This window comes from Misgurnus anguillicaudatus, chromosome 20 (genome assembly GCF_027580225.2).
Source record: "Misgurnus anguillicaudatus chromosome 20, ASM2758022v2, whole genome shotgun sequence".
Classification (NCBI taxonomy): Eukaryota; Metazoa; Chordata; class Actinopteri; order Cypriniformes; family Cobitidae; genus Misgurnus; species Misgurnus anguillicaudatus.
The window spans coordinates 34,845,678-34,859,958 of NC_073356.2; the positions used below are offsets into that span (position 1 = coordinate 34,845,678).

The 14,281-nt window shown below is 37.0% G+C and overlaps 1 protein-coding gene across 4 annotated transcripts in view; it reads right to left on the reverse strand.

The window, feature by feature from the left end:
- Positions 1–1,338: 1,338 nt before the first annotated feature.
- Positions 1,339–14,281, reverse strand: part of trappc9 (trafficking protein particle complex subunit 9) — a 310,708-nt gene continuing 297,765 nt past the window's right edge. For all 4 annotated transcript variants that reach the window (XM_055219336.2, XM_055219335.2, XM_055219333.2 and 1 more), the window contains 2 exons: positions 4,044–4,267; positions 1,339–3,651 (listed from right to left, as the gene is read on the reverse strand). In XM_055219336.2, coding sequence (XP_055075311.2) covers positions 3,475–3,651; positions 4,044–4,267 — 401 coding nt within the window. In that variant the 3' untranslated portion in view covers positions 1,339–3,474. The remainder of the gene's footprint in view (positions 3,652–4,043; positions 4,268–14,281) is intronic.

Below are 14,281 nucleotides of genomic sequence, written 5' to 3' on the forward strand. Positions count from 1 at the left end.
GCTGTTTTTCTTGCAGTTAAAAGTAAAGTTTTTGGCAGTTTTGTCCATCCATCCATCTAGACTGTCATTCACGCATGCATCTTCCCATCTATCCATCCACCCACCCATCCATTCATGCTTTATTTTCAAGAATATTAAAGAGATCACCCAAAAATGGGTGGTGTCATCATTTACTCCCCCTCATGTTGTTTTAAACCTGCATACATTTCTTTATTCTGTTGAACACAAAGAAGATATTTTGATCATAGATGGTAAGCACAGAGTTGACGATACACATTGCCTTATATAGTATATTTGTTTTTCCTAGTATGAAAGTCAATGATAACCATCAACTGTGTGCCTACTTTCATTTATCAAAACATAAGGGTGAGTAAATGATAACAGTATTTGCATTTTTTGGGTGAACTATCCCTTTAACATCACTGGTATATTGGTAATCTTAAACCAACAGATCTTAAAGATTAAACTACTCGTTTTGTCTTAATTTTAATCATAAACAACTAGGTTTCCCAGACTAGGCCTAGTCCTAGACCAACTTAAATGTTAGTGTTGTCTTAATTAAAGAACAACTCGCTCTGACATATCTTAAAATATATCAGTGCGAGTGTTGTGTCTCACTATGCACACCAGTAGTGTTTATTTATAAATTATGCTTTTAAAAATGACTTAAATATCCTAAATTTACTAAAGTCTAGTCCTGGAGTCAGCTAATCCCTGTCCGGGAAACCGCCCCATTATAAATCCTAAATCATAATATATTCACTTAATCAGAAAAATTACCAAAGATATTAAAATCCTGACAAAAAAGAAAATCAAGTGTTTGTTTGTTTGTACCATTCCAGCAACGTTCTATATTATAAAGATCAAGTTGATTATTCAAATAAATTTAGATTAAATTAAGTTTAGTGATTTAAGTTAAAACTTGAATTAAGATCATTTTTCTGTTTTCCTTCTTAATGTTTTTTTTTTTCAATTATTACATCATTTAAATCATTTTTGTATATTTGTATTATTTTATTAATTAATTAATTTATTTATTTTAAACTTATTTACTTTTATATCATTGCTGTTACCAATTATAATATGCAGCATAATCTGGGTCGTCTGGGTGGGGTAAAAATGTTTAAAAGAAAAAAAATTATTAATTTTGTACAAATAATTAAATTTATCTTTTGAATATTAAAAAATAATAAAAAATATTTTTACCACACTGGCAGATGCATGTTTTAAGCATACAATTACTTGATTTTTTTTTTTTAGAAAACTAGAATTAGGTCTTTTTGTTAGTCAAGTAAATATATTATAAAGTTATTTACATTGGCAAACAAGACAACAAAATTTTCATTATTTTTGCAGTGTATTAAGAAAAGACAGCCACTACATTTCTTTTGACAAATAAACTCAGACTGTGCACAAGAAATACAAGTTTGTATTATGTCCACATGAATGTCCATACATTGACTGGACATAAAGTTAGGACATCTTAAAGGGGCAGTCACATAAATTATTCATTATTCAAATTTCATTTTTTTTTATATGAGCTCTCCAAATGAATTCTTATCATCTATACCTTCACATGAATCAGTTAAAGAAAATCACCTGATAATAAAATGTCTGGAGATGAGTTGTGTGACTTCAGGGCATCTCAGAATATATAAGTAGATGTTGAATGCTAATTTAATTTATGCATCTACAGTCAAAAATAACACAATCCTCTTGTACGCTGTTCATCGCTGGACTGCAATATAGCAAAATTAATAAGACATTTACAGCAATCATTGGTTGCTAGAAACCTTAAAGCTCATCTGTGTGACCTGCATATATTTGAGCACCTGGGCGAACAAATTCACACCCCAGTGCGCTCAAATTCTCGGACGAATAAAGTTTTACATTTGGAAAAGTTACAAGTTGGATAAAAGTCAAATGAAAGTACGGATGCCACCAACAATAACTAAATCTTTTATGCATCAACCCCAAAATATTAAAGTGTCCCAAACCTTGTTTATGTACACATATAGATGAATCAAAATATTTACATTACATCTAACAAAACCCTTCAAAAACAGGCTAAGGTCGAAATAAAGTAATATGAAATTATATTCTGAGTAAAGAAAATGATGCCTATTCTTATATGTTTATTTATATATACGGTATATTATGGTAGTTTGTGCGTTACTGGCCTATTCATTAAAGGAATAGTCTACTCATTTTCAACACCAAAATATGTCACCACCCCAACCAAGAACTGTTGATACATCCCTCTATTATCTGTGTGCGTGCATGTAAGCGCCGGAGCGCGCCGCGACGCCCCGACAGCACCCAGCCCAGCCCCATTCATTCAATGGCACCATCCAGAGACAAAGCCAGAAGTGACCAAACACATCAACGTTCTTCCCATTCAAGACGAGTAGTTATACGAGCAAGTTTGGTGGTACAAAACAAAACGCAGCGCCCCTCCAAGCGGATTCAAAAGAGGAACTATATTTTATGGCGTAATAGCACTTTTGGGAGTGCTTCGACTCGCCTGAAAAGTCCGCTCCCCTTCTCACTTTCATAATGGGAGAGGGAGGGTGTTACTGCACCGAGTCGAAGTGCTCCCAGGGGTGCTATTGCGCCATAGAATGTGGTTCCTCTTTTGAGTCCGCTTGGAAAAGCGCTGCGTTTTATTTTGTACCACCAAACTTGCTCGTATAACTACTCGTCTTAAATAGAAAAAATGTTGATGTGTTTGGTCACCTCCAACTCCATCTCCAAATGGCACCATTGAACGAATGGGGCCAAGCCAAATGCCATCGAAGCGTCGCAGCGCGCTCCAGCGCCCACGCGCACGCACACAGACGACAGAGGGATGCATCAACAACTCCCAGCCAAGGCAATAACATATTTCAATATTGAAAATGAGTAGACTATTCCTTTAAACAAGATCATGGTATTGCAGTTTTTTTACTGTAAAACAATAATACAGTATTACAGAAATAAGAATCACCTTTTACAGACTGCAAATATAAAAATACTCAAATGTCCAGAGATGCATTATAGGATTTAAAATAAGAGCTGTCATGAAATCAATGCCACAATGCAAACCTCAAGGATCCTCGAAATAGGCTTCATTTTCTTCGATCAAAACATAATTGGTTTAGATTGAATGTAAAACGTTATTGTGAGAAACCCATTCAAATCAGAAGATTATAGTATCTATTATTTCTCTAAACGACTCTTATTTACATGACTAAATTGGGAAAGTGCCTAATGTTTTCATCTAACAGGTATACCTGTAAAACAGTTGCTCCTTTTTGCTTGGATAAGCATCCAAGTGCAGTGACATTATGAAAAAGATTGGATTCGGCGTACATTTAAACATTTCCACACTTAAAAAGCTTCAAAACTAGTTTTGACTCCAGATTCAAAAACATCTGATAGTACAACAGCAGATAGTATAAGGTCCTGACAGGTTAAAGGTCAGAGTTCACCGACTCAGGCAGCCGCTTCGATTGGCTCCTGCGCTTTGATGTGGACGCTGGGAAGACAGAAGCAGGCGGGCGGGAGGTTGCGGTTCGTGCTGTCGTCTTGAAACTTGATGTTCAGGTAGAAATCTCCAGTGTATAAGAAGAGCAAAGCTCCCACACACACAGAGTTCTCAGCAGGGTTCACCTGGAGGGAACATCAAAAAAACACCTGCATCACATTTCTGTGAAACACCTGCTGATTTCATCACTATGAGGAGGCGGGCTAGAAGTGGATGAATCACCTTAACTTTATCTCTTTTCCAAAAATTCCCACAGGTCTTTGAAAACCTACAGGTATTGGCAATACAAGTTACACATTTTATCAGCATGTGTGTTCCCTGGGGAACCGTTTGCGCTGCTGACGCATTGCTCTACCAATTGAACTACCTTCCCCTTGAGGATATAATTATTATTATTATTGTTATTATGAAGCAGACAGCTGAAACCGAGCCTGAGAGAGACTGTTTATGTAGAAGTTGGCTTTTTAATTTTGTGCCTTTTTAGGGAATGACCCGGATGGACCCGTCATATACTCACCGCACTGATGTAGAAAGTGTTGGAGCCGATGAACGTGACGGCATCGTGTAGGTCGTAGTTTTGGACTCCGTTCTGAAAATCCTGAAAGGGGACGACGGTCAGAGAGAACGGCCCAACAGCACTCTTACTGCGATTGGTCAGTTTCACCTCTAATGACACGGCGTCTCCGACCATGCAGTCTGCGACCATGTCAGTGTCACAAGGCTTCCCGTTCACCACAACATCTACAAACAGAGAGAGACAAAATGAGTGAGTGTAAAAGATTGAGAGTGTATAAGGGACAGTGAGAGACATATGAGAGTATGAGAGAGAGGGAGAGAGAAAATGAGTGAGTGTAAAAGTATGAGAGTGTGTGAGGGACAGTGAGAGACATGAGAGAGAGAGAGAGATAGAGAGGTGGGGAGTATGAATAAGTGAGGAAGTGAGAAAGACACAGGGAGTGAGAGAAAGTGAGAAAGTATGAGTGTGTATAAATGAGCAAGTGTGAGTAAGAGTGTGAGTGAGTGAGTGAAAGTGAGTGAGTGAAAGTGAGTAAGTGAGTGAGTGAGTGAAAGTGAGTGAGTGAGTGAAAGTGAGTGAGTGAAAGTGAGTGAGTGAGTAAGTGAGTGAGTGAGTCAGCGAGCGAGCGAGCGAGTGAGTGAGTGAGCGAGTGAAAGTGAGTGAGTGAGTGAGTGAGTGAGTGAGTGAGTGAGTGAGTGAGTGAGTGAGTGAGTGAGTGAGTGAGTGAGCGAATGAGTGAGTGAGTGAGTGAGTGAGTGAAAGTGAGTAAGTGAGTGAGCGAATAAGTGAGCAAATAAGTGAGTGAGTGAGTGCGAGTGAGTATGAGAGTGAGTAAGTGAGTGAATGAGTAAGTGAGTTAGTGAGCTAGTGAGCTAGTGAGTATGAGTATGAGAGTGATTATAGATGGTTTCATCGGACGCACGTGATGCACGTCTGGATCCGAACTTTACTTCCAGTTTCGTTTTTTTAATGGTCTGACTAGTTGCTAAACTGATCTCTTGAACAAATGCCTCGTCGAAAATAACAAATGTTTTAGTTTCCTAGGTAATCTATGTGTTGTTTTTTTGCTTGTTATATAAATAAACTACGTTTAAAGAACTTTTTTGTTATTTATTCTTAGCGGAGTTTACCGGAAGTTCATGCGGACCGCGACAGCCGCTTGTTTATGTTGTTACTGCTGAAACCGTCTATAAGAGTGTATGAGTGACAGTAAGTCAGCAAGTGTGAGTGAGTGAGTAAGTGAGTGACTGAAAGTGAGTGAGTAAATGAGTGAAAGTGAGTGAGAGTGGGTGGGTGAGTGAGTGAGTGAGTAAGTGTTCTTATTTATTTATTTGCTTGTTTATCTTTACTTATTGTTTAAATGTTAAATTCTAATACTTTGGCAATGCAAATTTACTTTGTCATGCCAATAAAGATGTTTGAATTGAATTGAAAAGTGAGAGTGAGTGAGTGAGTGGGTGAGTGAGTAAGTGAGAGTGAGTGAGTGAGTGAGTGAGTGAGTGAGTGAGTGAGTGAGTGAGTGAGTGAAAGTGAGTAAGTAAGTGAGTGAGTGAAAGTAAGTGATTGAGTGAGTGAAAGTGAGTGAGAGTGAGTGAGTGAAAGTGAGTGATTGAGTGAGTGAGTGAGTGAGTGAGCGTGAGTGAGTGAGTAAGTGAGAGTGAGTGAGTGGGTAAGCGAATGAGTGAGTGAGTGAGTAAGTAAGTGAGTGAGGGAAAGTAAGTGATTGAGTGAGTGAAAGTGAGTGAGAGTGAGTGAGTGAAAGTGAGTGAGTGATTGAGTGAGTGAAAGTGAGTGAGTGAAAGCGAGTAAGTGAGTGAGAGAAAGTAAGTGATTGAGTGAGTGAAAGTGAGTGAGAGTGAGTGAGTGAAAGTGAGTGAGTGAGTGATTGAGTGAGTGAAAGTGAGTGAGTAAGCGAGAGTGAGTGAGTGAGTGGGTGAGCGAATGAGTGAGTGGGTGAAAGTGATTGGGTGAGAGTGAGTGAGTGAGTGATTGGGTGAGTGATTGAGCGTGAGTGAGTTAGTGAAAGTGAGTGGTTGAGTGAGTGAGTGAGTGAGTGAATGAGTTAGTGAGTAAGTGAGTGAGAGAGTGAGTGAAAGTGAGTGAGTGAGAGTGAGTAAAAGTGAGTGAGTATGAGAGTGTATGATTGACGTTGAGAATAAATGGAAAGAGTATAAATGTGTGTGTGTGTGTGTGTGTCAGAGAGAGAGAGAGAGAGAGAGAGAGAGAGAGAGAGAGAGAGAGAGCGAGAGAGAGATGTGAGAGTTGTGAGTGAGTACTTAGATGATATTAATCAAAACACAGCTCATTTACATAAATTTTTACAAGTACTCTGGCCAAAAAGTAATTTAAAACTAAAACATTGACTAAATGATTGTTATAGTGGAGTTCAGTGTAGGACATGGTCACAGCAGGTCACAGGTCTGCTCTGATAAGACAACAGAGAAAAACAACACTACAGGTAACTGCAAATAATAAAATCCAGCTACCAGATAATCAAGCACAGGCAGGAGAGCCAAAATAAATACAAATACTCTTATCAACAAAAAATAAATAGCTTCCCATTGCTTTCACATTTATCCAAACAAACTCCAAAAAATCATCAGTACCGAGAAGACACAAGTAATCCCATAATGCACCAGTGTATTATAAAAGTCTGAAGATGATGGTCTAGTTGAACTCTTGCTCTCCAAGCAATAATTTTCTTCACACATAAGCAATATACTTTACTCTGTATCAATGTCAACATCATTACTACACTCATTTACCAAAAGTGACTGGCACAACCTGTTCATCTTTCATCCTCATTCAGTTAAAATGCACAGCATCTCCCTAAGATACATTACTTTATTGTTTTCCTCCCTGTTCTACAGTCTAAAAGTCCCAAAATTATCCTCTACCATTATTCACAAAACATAAAGAGGTAATGGATACAATGCACGTTTCATACAGATGTGTTTAAGTGTGAACCGAGTTCATTTCTCTCTCGCACATCTGCACCCAGCTGTCTCTGTCCATCACGGTGAAGCGCTCCGAGAAGTTCTCGTGTAACTCTAAGAGCCGCAGGCTGAGCTGTCACACGAGCCCTGTCCCCGGAGAACGGCATGCTGGGAGATGAAGTCCCAACGGGCACCGTCAAAGACGCACGGACAGACAGCTCTACCCTGGAGGACGGCAGCTCGCGTCACGAGGACCCCATCCGAACGCGACCCACTCGGATAAATAATCTGTCACCGACAGAACAGCTGTAGATATCAAGACTTGCGACGCTGATCTCTGTGGACTCTGTTAAACTCCGAGAAGCTTCGGGTACAGACGTCTGTGCCGGTAATAATGATTTAACAGCAGCGATTATCATAACTTTGAAACTGAATGTCAAGGTTTATTATAAAGTGCAACTTGAATGTTTTGCTTTGCGTCATCAAATGTTCACGATGCCTTCTGACTGACGTTAGACTCGGGGACGTTTTTCAGTATGCAAAGACTTGAGTGCTTTATGCGTCTTAAAATAGCAATTAAGCCGAAGAAAGTGTTTTGGGAACATAATGGTCTTAACACAAGCTGTTTAATTCAAAGGTTTGCATATGAATCCTAAAAAGATGAAACCACCAAATACATCTAATGCAGAGTTAAAGACAGGAGCTCAGGTCAGATTGTCTATTGAAAATAACTTTAAATTATTTCATACAAGACTTTGAGCTACACTTGAGCTGTTAATGCGTCTATCACATATGTGCATATCATTTTTCATGCATTTGAAAACACCGAGCACATTTCCTCATTTAGCTTCGCAATGCAAAGAAATGCAAGTGATCGGCTGTATTTGAGTTCACAATATAGGAGCATGTCTGTGTGTACGTTCAGTCTGTATTAAAAAGAGCACAGTGTCCACTTTCTGAAATGTTGGCTTATTTGAATCTCTTTATAAATAATAGCCCTGCATTTTCTCTCTCTCTCACACACATACAGCTCTTTTAAACTGACCACGAATCTACTAAAGCACATAATCTCATATAACCTGTTGAGAACATTTCAGGGTCATACTTCAACCAGGAAAACTATTATATGAAGCCGTTTTACCATTTCACAGTCTAATGAGATTCATCATTGAAAATAACGCCAATTAAAACCATTGTCAAAAATGAAGGTACATCAAAGTAATGAGACGTTACAGCAAAAACGTGCATAATTATAATGATAGTACGGTCACAATTCTACAAACCCTTAGGGTTTCGTGCAAAATGTTTTTGCTTTGATTTTTTGGGTGAACGTACTTCAAAGATTTTTTCACAAGAACAGCCTTAATCGGAAAAGACAGAGCTGAAGGAATCGCACACATGTGAGCTTCAGAGACAATTGCCGTTGGATACACGCACATACAATTACATATGCATGGAAACAATATGTTGCACAACTGCATCGTATGCATACACACACACACGTCTGCATGCACAGCTTTGGTACGACACCTTACCAAGTGGATATATTTAGTATTTTTTAAAAGCTGTTGCTAGGAGATGTGAAAATTATAGGTATATCTGGTGCGAGAGAGAGAGAGAGAGAGAGAGAGAGAGAGAGAGAGAGATTTGCATGGTGCAATCAAAACATGCACCATACAAATGCACTGACATCACGTCAGTATTTCGAGTTACGAGGGTGTTTTGAGTAGTTGCCACATTCGACTGCTCCATACACACTGACGCATCCGCCATCTGAGAACGGTCAGTTGTTTCAACCCATAGTTGGGTCAAATATGGACAAACCCAACTGTTGGGTTATAAATAAACCTATGCTGGTTTGGGTTGAAACAAGCCAGCATTTGGGTTGAAATTGGGTTTTTGACCCAACTATGAATTAAAACAACCCAACATTTTTTTCCCAAGATGCCAGAACATTGCGCATCATTGGATAACCTTTAATTTTTCCCAGCCAGCATTTTTTTTGCCAGCCAATATATAAACGTACAATATATCAAATGAAAGAACAGACCCTCTGCTTTTAAACAAACAAATAAAAAAATGCTTTATCTTACCTTTATTTGTTCTCTTTTTATCACCTCTCAACTATGGGTAGGTTTCTTAAAAAATACAAAATTTTAAACAAAAAGCTGAAATAATTGCATTTTTGTGAAGGACTTTTGATAGAGAACAGATTTGGAGCGATTCAAAACATACACAGAGTTCTTACGGTTTGCCCTAAGGGGTTGCTTCCGGGTTTTATTAGTTGGGTAAGAGTGATTAATATCGGATTAATATAGTGAATTATATCGGTAATACAGATTGCCGGAAAAATTTGTCATTGGCAGGGAAGCTTAGTGATGTTGTACTCGAGTCCGGTCTCGAGACCGATTTCTGCTTTCTTGGACTTGTCTCGGACTTGTTCCTTCAAAGACTCGGTCTTGTCTCTGACCACAGTGAGAGGAGAAGGACTCATAATTTCAGACCGAGTCCTCGAGACCAACCCATTTTTTATGTTCATATAAAAAAGCACACAACACATAACAATAATAATAAAATGCAATGTTGACGGGCATTATTTAAAAATGACATCCCATGGTGCAATGCAAAGATACTGCCATCAGAGCTGTTTATTTATCTCTAGAAAATAATGATAGTAAAAGCATCCATATTAAGACGTTAAGACTGCTCCTCTAAACAATTCCCAATCTCGCTTAGTCTGTAGGCCTAAGTGTTGATTATTAAATGGGTTGATATTAAATCATGAATATGAAAACTGACATGTTTTTATCGTCTTGGTCTCGACTCCTACAGGATTCTGTCTCGACTCAGATTTGCTTCCTCAAAGACTTGGTCCTGATTTAGACTCAACTGTATTTGAAAACCAACGGACTCGGTCTCGACCCTTCAAAGACTCGATCTTGACTCGGACTCGGCATAGGCCGTCACTAGGGAAGCCTTTTCTCTTAATTTACGAATTAACTCGTCAATGGTGTGGAAAGAGTTAACATGTGACAGTGTGTTGGTTTGTTTTGTATGTGCACTCTAAAAAATCCTATATTTTCAACCCAGCGTCGGGTCAAAAGGGACGAATCCAAACTGTTGGGTCGTAATTTAACCTATGCTGGCTTGTTTCAACCCATTGTTGGGTCAAATATATTTTCTGGGTTAATTTACCCAACAGCTGTGTTTGTACCTTTTTTAACCCAACAATGGGTTGAAAATAACCCAGCATTTTTTGGGTGTGTCCTTTAAAATGCAAATGAGCTGATGAAATTCAAACACTGATCACAATGATGGTGGTTTGTTGCAATTAAAACTTAATTGTGCTTTTCTCTGCATTAAATGGCAGTGCTGTGGTTGGATAGTGCAGATTAAGGGGCGGTTTTATTATAATAAGAGCTCCTTATGACAACATAAGGAGAGCCAAATTTCAACATCCTATTTTATCATGTGCTTGTAGAGAATGGTTTACCAAAACTAAGTTACTGGGTTGATCTTTTTCACATTTTCTAGGTTGATAGAAGCACTGGAGACCCAATCATAGCATTTAAACATGAAAAAAGTCAGATTTTCATGCCATGGCCCCTTTAATGTATACAGTGTTAGCTTCAGGTCCTTGAATTCTTGCCTGGTTGCCAAACCTCTCCGCACAGCAGTGATCCATGTCCTTCATCTCTCCTTGTCTTTAGCAAACCAAAACATTTTATTTTCAACAAGGTATTTGTTTCAGAGATCAGTTTAGCCACTAGCCAGACTGATAAATAAATACAGACTGGAAAGTTTACTTCGGTTTAGCATGTAACTGACAACACGTGTGTGTCTGATGAAACCGTCTATATGCATCTATGGTTCTGATTTAGCATGAGGCTAAGTCGTTGCTAGGGTGGAAAACGAATTATTTAAACATCTTATGATGATGAAAAATGATTTACTTATTGGGTGATTCTCACGAAACCATTGAAACACCACGGCACTTATGATTTTAGCTATAAAATGTGTAATATAGTAATATTAAAAAGCATCAGAATTAACACAATACTGTGTTCTACCTTGCACAATGTGTGATTTCAACATAAGAATTTATAATTGGAAATTTTATCTCATTTTCTGCTGAAATTCTCATTACCGCAATGTGTCCGGCTGTGTTTGAACATGCGTTATGTTGTAATTTAATCAAATTAACACAAAAATATTAAGAAAGAAAATAAATGGATGTTTTGCTAGACTACTTTAGATGACAGAAAAAATATTTACTGAATATTTATGTATAATAATAATGAAGAAAAATTAGGAAAATGATGTGTCCATGCATGATGTTTTCATCCTCCGCAACACTTTTTGAGAACAGTTTAAGCACACATACAGAATTTTAATAAAGTTTGATTTTGAGTGACCAAGCACATGGACCAGTTACTTCAAGATGGCTACCAGGTAAGATCATTTTTTACAGTTAATTTGAAATATTGTCTTGTCAGAATGCTTACACGACATTTTGATTATCATTACTGCAACAGATGCTTATTAAATGTTAATTTAATTAATAGAAGCATAATACTTTGATTTTAAATGCATGTGCAGAATCTCCAAATTATGTTCTTTCAGGTTTGTCATGTCATTTTGAAAATATGTCAGTGTTGATGTTTTCTGACTGTTGCGGTAATGAGATTTTTTAGGACAAATTTTTTTTTTTGTTAAATGATAAGTAAAAGTTTTTTAATTAATGTTCCCATTTACTCCAGACTTTGTTTTTCAATGTCTGGTGGGAAAAAAAGTAAATTTAAGCAATTTTTACATTTTCATGCTTGACATTTTTAAAACCAAGTTTTCGTGAGAATCACCCTATTGTCCTAGAAGCACTAAAGCTCATTCCCTAAAATAAAGCAATAAATTCCAGTATTTACAGGTACTGTATGCCCATCTAATTTACCATGGCAGCATTGTTTGGCTGACTTTTGCTTTACAGTGGTTTACAGAGGTGGTCTGGCTGTCCTATTACTGTATATGCACGAAACGAGGAAGTCATCATGGTAACCAGGCCTGTCCATACCACAGTTGTGGTACCAGGCAGCAGATAGCTTGAACCCGTCCGGCTCAGAAGAAAATCACCTCCACACACACACACACACACACACACACACACACACACACACACACACACACACACACACACACACACACACACACACACACACACACACACACCAAACTCGCCGGCCTTGCGTGAAGGACAGAGTAAAGGTAGAATTGCATGAGTGGGTCAAAACAAAAGCTTAAAGGGTACTTATACTAAACCGTATTAATTGTACTTATTACATCAGACATACAGTATTTTCAAACGTTTCTGCAAACACAAAATTAAATTATGATGTCCTTAAAGTGTGTATTTTCACCTGGTATGCATGAGTCAGATTTATGGCCAGCATTTGGCTAGTGGGGGTGAAAAAATAAAATTGGGCTTGCACGACACCAATGGCGACAGATTGCACACCTGGAGGTTAAATCTTACAAAGTTTTCTTACTCGGAAGCCATTGTATAATTTGCACCGTGAGAAAAAGCAAAAAGCATTTACAGCTGTCACCTGTTCCTACAAGGCTGCGCTTACAAACTAATATTCAGCTGTGAGTTACTAACAAAATCCTGTTTTTCTATCCACACATCTTAAACTAAATCACTAAATGTAGATTTCCTCTGAAATCCTGCATGAACATGAATGTCAGTAATTTCAGTTCTGCTGTAAATGTGTAACCGCGTGCTAATTCAGATGAATAATTCAACAGATTTATGCTTAGGTGGACCTCCATCATCTAACCTGGCATAAATTTTACATCAAAGTGTACTTAAAAGCACCGAAAGAGCACAGGGTGACCTCGGGAAGAGGTCAAATTTTTCTTCACATTAGCGCTGATGCTTTGCCTGTGTTATGTCAGAGGACGCCGTGCCGAAAGGCATCCAGAGATTCGGGGACACTTCAATGGCACCAGTGTCGTACCTGTTCAAGAGTTTCATTTCTCAAGGCTGAGGGAAACATCTTGTCTACCTCAAGATCAGGGCACGTGCTGTCAAGTGCACTACTCGACGTTGAAAGAAAAGCCGACGGGAATCTGGTTTAAAGGACGCAAAAGAGCTTTTCAATCTCTGTTCAACAGAGCGCCGTCCTTCAAACAGAGTTCAGCACGGTCGACGCCTGGCTATTATGCCACGGTAAAGAGGAGCATCACTCATTGTCACGGCTGAATTATTGAATCTGTGTTTTAAGACGGTTTGGTTTTGTAAGATACATTAATTACAGGCTTCTCAAAGCAGAACTCTTCAGATACTTCATCTGTACTTACATACAACTTTTTTTCATTTATTAAACTTCATTCAAGTCTCCAGATCAAGGGTCTCCAGACTTTTTATGAGCAAGGGCTACCACAATGGATAAAACATTTATTATTTTATTTTATTTCATTTTTTGTTGATATGTTTTATCATCATTCAAAATGTTAACATATAAATAAAAAATGTAATAAATAAATATTAATTAATTTAATTTAATTTTTATTTTATATAAATAAATATACAAATTGAGGCTATTAACAGAATGTGCTTTGGCGGCAACTTGTATTTTCATTTATTTTATTTTATTATTTTTTTATTTAAATAAAAAATGTAATAAATAAATATTGAAATTGAGGCTATTCACAGAATTTGCTTTGGCAGCCAACTTATATATTTATTTCATTTCATTTTATATTTATTTTATTTTATTTATTTATTTTATTTCACTTTATATATAAAAAATATGCAATAAATAAATATAAAAAATTGAGGCTATTAACAGAATGTGCTTTGGGGGCCAACTTATATATTTTTTTATTTTATTTAAATAAAAAAATGCAATAAATAAATATTAAAATTGAGGCTATTAACAGAATTTGCTTTGGCGGCCAACTTATATTTTCATTTCATTTAATTTTATATAAATAAAAAATTCAATAAATAAATATAAAAATTGAGGCTGTTTACAGAATGGGCTTTGGCGGCCAACTAATATTTTTATTTCATTTCTCATTTCATTTATTTAATTTAATTATTTTATTTTATTTAAATAAAAAATGCAATAAATAAATAAATAAATATTAAAATTGAGGCTATTAACAAAATTTGCTTTGGCGGCCAACTTATATTTTTATTTTATTTCATTTATTGATATGGTTTATCATTGTTTAAAATGTTTACATACAAATAAAAAAATCAATCAATAAATAGAAAATGCAATAAATAAATATAAAAAATTG